At 37.1% G+C, this 7,813-nt stretch overlaps 1 protein-coding gene across 1 annotated transcript; it reads right to left on the bottom strand.

The window, feature by feature from the left end:
• Nucleotides 1-284: 284 nt before the first annotated feature.
• LOC133542803 (C-C motif chemokine 22-like) lies at nucleotides 285-6,378 on the bottom strand. Its single transcript, XM_061886974.1, has 3 exons — nucleotides 6,295-6,378; nucleotides 6,090-6,204; nucleotides 285-1,882 (listed from the first exon to the last, which is right to left on the bottom strand). The coding sequence occupies exons 1-3, from the start codon at nucleotides 6,371-6,373 to the stop codon at nucleotides 1,744-1,746; spliced, it is 333 nt and encodes a 110-aa protein (XP_061742958.1). The 5' UTR covers nucleotides 6,374-6,378; the 3' UTR covers nucleotides 285-1,743.
• Between the last annotated feature and the right edge of the window lie 1,435 nt (nucleotides 6,379-7,813).

Genomic DNA, 7,813 nt, shown 5'->3' with positions numbered 1-7,813 from the left:
TTAACATCGAGGAACTACTTTTCTGGCATAATGATGCAGCGCCTTACTCATTTTTCGTCTAGCACACTGGCGAAGAGCAGTGACAAAGATGACTAAACGGAAAAACAAAAGGAATTCCTTGTGATTATGAGATTATTAAAAAAAATGTACAAAAGTAATAGGAATAATATTTAATTTATTATCACGAAGTGTTCACTACAATTACGTGCGGTCTTTGACTCATTTATTGTGACAGCAGCAGTCATCAAATCAGGATGTGGAATCCATCATATATTACCATCATATAATAACTGAGTCATTTATTGGCAGTTTTGTCTCCTCACAGTGTATTAAAATGTCACCTAATGAAACATTCCAATCTAAATGAATATCCAAAACAATACTAACAAGTAGCAAAAATATTTGCTCCTGACACAGGTGATGTTACGTCATATACAAACAATGTACAAGCAGTATTCACAACAGACACACATTAAAAAAAAAAAAAAAAACATGATTAAAATACAAAAATACACATTGGATAGGAAATGTAATAAAAGCATAACAAAGCATTACAAATAAAAAAACGAATATTTCTGAAACAGTGTGAGGCAGACCTACAGCACAAGGGCGGTCCAAAGTGTGGCTCTGGGAGCTATTTATTATTGGTCTTCAACATAATGCAGCAGTGAAAACATTCCATCATCTTCCGCTTATCCGACGTCGGGTCGCGGGGGAAGCAGCCTAAGCAGGGAAGACCAGACTTTCCTCTCCCCAGCCACTTCGTCCAGCTCTTCCCGGGGGATCCCGGGGCGTTCCCAGGCCAGCCGGGAGACATAGTCTTCCCAACCTGTCCTGGGTCTTTCCTGTGGCCTCCTACCGTTTGTACGTGCCCGAAATACATCCCTAGGGAGGCGTTCGGGTGACATCCTGACCAGATGCCCGAACCACCTCATCTGGCTCCTCTCGATGTGGAGGAGCAGCGGCTTTACTTTGAACTCCTCCCGGATGGCAGAGCTTCTCACCCGATATTTTAGGGAGTGCCCCGCCACCCGGTGGAGGAAACTCATTTCGGCCGCTTGTACCCGTGATTTTGTTCTTTCGGTCATAACCCAAAGCTCATTACCATAGGTGAGGATGGGAACGTAGATCGACTGGTAAATATAGAGCTTTGCCTTCTGGCTCAGCTCCTTCTTCACCACAACGGATCGATACAGCGTCCGCATTACCGAAGACGCCGCAACGATCTGCCTTTTGATCTTACGATCCACTCTTCCCTCACTCGTGAACAAGACTCCTAGGCACTTGAACTCCTCCACTTTCCCGGCGAGAACCATGGACTCGGACTTGGAGGTGCTGATTCTCATCCCGGTCGCTTCACACTCGGTTGCGAACCGATCCAGTGAGAGCTGAAGATCCTGGCCAGATGAAGCCATGCACCCTCAAGGACCCTGCTGAGAGTAAAGAGCTGGTCCACATTTCCACGACCAGGACCAGGAGTGTGATCCCCGATAGTTGGAACACACCCTCCGGTTCCAACAATCCAGAGGTACCGCCCCCGATGTCCACATGTCTACATTGTCAGATATTCCGCTAATTATATTTTTCACTTTTTAACACAAAGTCAATATGTTTTGTTCAGGTACAGCAATTAAACATTTCAAATGTACAAAATGTATCCTACAGTTGTTTTAACCACCCCCTGGTCCTCATTGTAGAGCAGACAGAGCATTACGCAAAAACTGACATGAAGGAACTTCCTCTTCACAGGACTTCAACAACCCTATGTTTTATACAGCATTCCGGTGGAGATGGGTTGTTGCCTGATGATTTTTCCAACAGATATTTTGTCCACACCCAGCTGGGGTCGAGGCAAACACTTTTACCGTTCACTGTTTTGACTCTGAAAAGAACAAATGCGCAGATTAGTTGTGAGACATTGTGTTCTCACTTTGGTACTGTTTGGTTGCCCATTCATTTAAAAGCAGGTTGTTTATGGTTTTTCTTGCCATGATTGTGTCCATTTTGGCAATTTATCCAGAATTAGTTTTTGGTCCTTTAAAAACTACACTTTAAACTAAATAACAGTAATTAGGATAACTAATAATTTAATTAGGGTTGTTTTGCATTTTAATACATTCATGAGTTCTTGTTATACGCTTTCATCATTTGTAGATGTGTAAGTATACAAACAAACATACAAGGGAAAACATTCTTCAAAACAGCGCTCACATTTACAACAAGGCACATTCCTTTATTTTATTTGTATTTAAACATTGAAACATACTATAAAATATATCGTTTACATGTTTTTTTTTTTTAATTCTGTCATTTTTCAATCAATACATATACTTTTCTTTGCAAATTTAAAAAATGCTAGACATTTTATACTGTCTTACATTACATTTGATTATTATTTTAAATTCAGTCTCGGCAAAAGGGTCTGCAACTTTGAACATAAAAAGATAGAAGGCTTACATAAATACCAGGGGTGTCCAAAAGTGTGGCCAGGGGGTAATTTGTAGCCAAAAGCCTAATCCAAAAATACAATTCAACAAGAAAGCCAAAAAGCAAATGCATTTGTTTTTAAATTTATGATTAGACGTTATTTTTTAAATCCACAGATATGAGAAACAATTAAAACAAATACTTAAGTTGCACTTATACAATTTGGTTGAAAATATATATAATATTGAATGCATTGATATAATTCTAAATCAGAATATTATGGCAATTAATTCATAATAAAATACACACAATAACATTTACAAGAAAACAAAAACATACAAGAAAAAAAAACGGTATTGTACTTGTAATATCATCTAAAAAAATATATCAATATGAAAATCATTTGTAAGCATATATTTCAAATATTAAGGAAAAAACGTTTGGGGTGATATTATCTTTGTCAAAATTCTCTTTATAAAGGAAAATTAATTTGGCCAAAAGCAACAATTTTACAAAAATAAAATAAAAGGTAGGATTTCAGTCGCAATATCAATAGAATAAGAACACATAAAAAAACAGTGAAATTTAGGGGAAGAAAACCGCAAAACTGAAAAAAAACAAAACAGTATTTTTATGAGAATAGAGTTGAAATATATATATAAAAAAATATGTCCTCTTAGAAACAGGTTTTAATGTTATGAGGAAATTTTTTTTAATTTTTCTCTAAAGAAGTCTTAAAATAATAAGGATCATTCCACATTTAATATAATCAATATAATACAAGTACAATACTCACTAAACAAAAACAAGAAAAACTCCTTAACACTAACAATACTATGAGACAAGACAAGATGAGAAAAAACACACACACACGGGCTCAGACACTCTCTGACCATACACCTCTCTCCCAACGCTCTGTGCTGAGGGCATCACTCTCTTTCCTCCTCGTACTTCTTCAGTACTTCTTTTTTAAACAGTGTTTTAAATTGAATCATGCTAGAACACATTTTTAAGTTGTTCCCTAAGTTGTTCCACAGAGTGACTCCACGCACTGAAATGCACATTAATTTTCAAGTTGTTCTAAAAGTACAGTTAATATTTAGACATTTAACATGTGACATTTCAAAGAATTTTGAACAGAAATAGTTCATGCACATTCAGATAAATTCTTCAACATTACAATTAAAACAATTTTGGCCGGGGGCCTGGCAGTAAATATTAATTAATTAATAAGTTAATTAATTAAATTTAAGTACCAATGACTGTCACACACACGCTTGGTGTGGCGAAATTATTTTCTGCATTCGACCCATCACCCTTGATCACCCGCTGGGAGGTGAGGGGCTCAGTGAGCAGCAGCGGTGGCTGCACCCGAGAATCATTTCTGGTGATTTAAGCCCCAATTCTACACCTTGATGCTGAGTTCAAGCAGGGAAGTAATGGGTCCATAGACAATGAGTAAGTAAATAATGATCAAACATGTAATTAAACAACAATTAAAGTTTATGGTTTACATTATGAGCTCGATAAGAGAGTCTAATTTGTTGTAGGGTTTGGGATGTTTATCAAGATTATTTGTGAACACCATTTTTTAAACTGAATCATATTAGTGCACATTGTTTACTTATTTGCCAAATCCATTCCATAATTTAATTCCACATACTTGTATGCTAAAGGTTTTAAGTGTTGTACAGTGTGTTGTACAAAGTTCATATTGTAATTTTTTGCATTTCCATCTGAGAATTATTGAGCACCAATTTTAATTATGATGTTTAAATAGAAAGCCTTCATGCACATAGTGATGTGCAGTGAACTGAACACCAGGTGAGCCATACATACTTTTTTTTCATCTTTTATTTTTACTTAATTGTTGACTTAGAGTTACAGCGGAAAAAAAGGGAGTTATTCGCTTTAATAAAAACGTTATCATAATGATATTATGACACGATAAATGTGTCCAAAAACTAAATAGATAGATAGATAGATAGATAGATAGACAGATAGATAGATAGATAGATAGATAGATAGATAGATAGATAGATAGATAGATAGATAGATAGATAGATAGATAGATAGATAGATAGATAGATAGATAGATAGATAGATAGATAGATGGATAGATAGATAGATAGATAGATAGATAGATAGATAGATAGATAGATAGATAGATAGATAGATAGTTCTTTATTGATTCCTTCAGGAGAGATAAAGTTGTTATTAAATAATTTTTGGTCCCATTGCTTTTAACAAAATAAATCAAGTATTGTGAGTGTATATTACCTTTCTGTATTTGTATTTGAAGCAGCAATAGCTATCCTTCATGAAAACATATATTGTATGATCACATTCATTTTGTGTTAAAGTCCAGTTTAGAGAAGTATTGCATCTTGGATACAGTAAATAATCCTCAATATTGGCAGAAACATTCATTTATTTCAATTTCATTCCAAGAAATTAAACAATATTTTTGCATCGGACAAAAAACAGCCACAAACGCTGGCTTACTCTAATAAAAATGCCATGTTTGTTATAAATACAGTTAGAAAAAAAAGAAAAGAAAAAATGCTGGCTTCTGCTGGAGAGACCTGTGTCTGCTAGCTTGAGCGCCCCCACTTCTCCCTGTGTGACGAGTCAGAGTACTGCTGAGGCATTGAACTGCAAGTTGACAATATATCTCTCAATACCTTGAGGCAGATGTATTTGCTGCCTCAAGACCTGCCTTTTCCACGTGGCAACAAGCATGCGCCCCCTCGCACGCATGCCCAATGCACACTGTTTGTAGCCGCGGAGGCACCGTCTGTGTCTGCCTCACTTCTCATCTGCTGGATTGTTTTGATCAGGATACATGGAATTTCCGCGATTTTGACAATGAAAATGATCAAAATATAGAGGAGCCACACCAAAATCACATAAAAAGCATAAACCAAAAGAGAAATATTAAAACGTATTTAATTTTATTACTTCGTTTTGGAACATCTCATGGTTAAGCCACCTTGTGGCAGGTGAGGCACTGCCTCACTTGCCTCCCCTGACAGCACGTCACATTCAGATAAATTCTTTAAAGTTACAATAAAAAAAAAAATTGGCCGGGGGCCGGGCTGTATATATGCGCGCTAATTGACTGAAAGAGCACGCACTTGGTGCGATGATGTCATGTTATCGATAGAAGAATGCATTTTTAGACCATATGATTTGCCGGAGCGACTAGGAGACCCCAAGAGTAAAAAGATGTTGCCTTGTTGCCTTTCCATTAAGAACAATAAATTCGTTTTTAGTATAAGTTTGCTGGTTTCAAGAAATGTAAGGGCGAGCGCATATCATTATGTCAAGATATTGGCACTAGCATATACTTCATTTAAGAATATTTTTCGATATATTCAGCAAAAATGTCTCATAATTTTTTTCTACCAAGAAAAATGCGCTTATATTATTAGGGAAAATATAGTTATTTTAAGTTATTTTTGGGTTCATTGAAGTTAGCTAATTTTACTTGCTTTGGAAAGTCTTAACACGCCAAAGGTTGTTGTTTTATTGGCAGATACTTTTTCTTAGTTGTAAAAAAATATCCCTCATATTTGTATTTTTTTTCCTTGTTTTTGAACACTGACTTTTTGCAGTGTGGTCACTCAGAAACAATCCAGTGTGTTTAATATTATACTCACATAATGGCTTTGGGCTTGCAGCTCTTTGATGTTGTTTCTAGATGATGGACATTATTCAATGGGATACATATTTTTCCGATGTCGGGGCAGCAAACCTTCAACAAGGTGTTTACGACTGGACAAACACATGCACAATTAAAATCACGTCACACACATTTCCACAATTATTAGGATGAGAAGCAGAGAGAAGAGGATTTCATCAGACCTGAACACACGCTGACTTGCAGGAAACACACCAGAGTGAGCAGCACAAGTGTCTTCATGGTGACAGCTGGGTTTCTCATCTTCAGAGGTCTTCGAGTATGGGTGAGCTTCCATGGCTTCCTTTTATATGCTGAGGATGATTTGTCTTCTTAGAGTTGTGGTTTTACCTTCCTCTTCTTTCACCGTGCCTTCTGCTTTCATCTACCAAGAACATGAATTCTGATGAGCCCCATACAAAGAAGATAACGTAGGTTCCCACTGTCGTTACCTTCGATGACAAGCTGTCCCTGGAAAGGAATCGGAAACCAGCTTGTCCCTTTTGTTCTTTCTTTTAGTTCATCATTCGTTCCCGTGGTTATAGTACATCTGCCCAACTAACTAGTGCCTCTGATTACATACTGTATAGATACAGTATATGTACAAGCAGCAATGCTTAATTTTGTCAGTGTGACGTTATATAACTAAATTGCTTTTCTGCATATTTTGGTTTCACAGAATAAATGTAATATAAACCCCGTTTCCATATGAACTGTGAAATTGTGTTAGATGTAAATATAAACAGAATATAATGATTTGCAAGTCCTTTTCAACCCATATTGAATTAAAAGCACTACAAATACAGGATACTGTTTTGTATGTTCAAACTCATGAACTTTATTTTTTATTTTTTTTTGCAAATAATAACTAACTTAGAATTTCATGGCTATAACACGTGCCAAAGTAGTTGGGAAAGGCATGTTTACCACTTTGTTACATCATCTTTTCTTTTAACAACACTCAATAAACGTTTGGGAACTGAGGAAACTAATTGTTGAAGCTTTGGAAGTGGAATTCTTAACCATTCTTGTTTTATGTAGAGCTTCAGTCGTTCAACAGTCCGGGGTTTCAGCTGTCGTATTATACGCTTCATAGCGCGCAACACATTTTCAATGGGAGACAGGTCTGGACTGCAGGCGGGCCAGGAAAGTACCCGCACTCTTTTTTTTACAAAGCCACGCTGTTGTAACACGTGGTGAATGTGGCTTGCCATTGTCCTGCTGAAATAAGCAGGAGCGTCCATGAAAAGGACTGCGCGCTTAGATGGCATATGCTGTTCCAAAAACCTGCATGTACTAGAGATGTGCGGATAGGCAATTATATTATCCGCATCACCCAGATCGTCAGCCACCCGTCCTCCACCTGAACCAACATTTAATTAGGATCGTACCCGCCCGTTAACTACCTTAACCACTCGCTGAATTACATCAGAGGTTGGCCACCTTTACAACTCAAACAGCTATTTAAACCCGTTTCATAACGTAAAGAAATCAGTTGGGGCTGGTAACGTAGGGCCGGTAACATTCTCCCATCTATTCAATAGCGTTCATAATGATGATAAGGATATGGATATGGATATGAATAGACTGTGACACCATTGCCTTTAACACCTTCAACAAAATGTATGAACAAATTGCTTGCAGTTTCCGCAATCACAAGAATGAGATTGAAAGGCATACTGGGTGATACAGAGTACACTGATG

Source organism: Nerophis ophidion, linkage group LG25 (assembly GCF_033978795.1).
Source record: "Nerophis ophidion isolate RoL-2023_Sa linkage group LG25, RoL_Noph_v1.0, whole genome shotgun sequence".
Lineage (NCBI taxonomy): Eukaryota > Metazoa > Chordata > Actinopteri > Syngnathiformes > Syngnathidae > Nerophis > Nerophis ophidion.
Note: the sequence above shows the minus strand (reverse complement) of the source record. Positions and strands in the feature narration are given on the sequence as shown.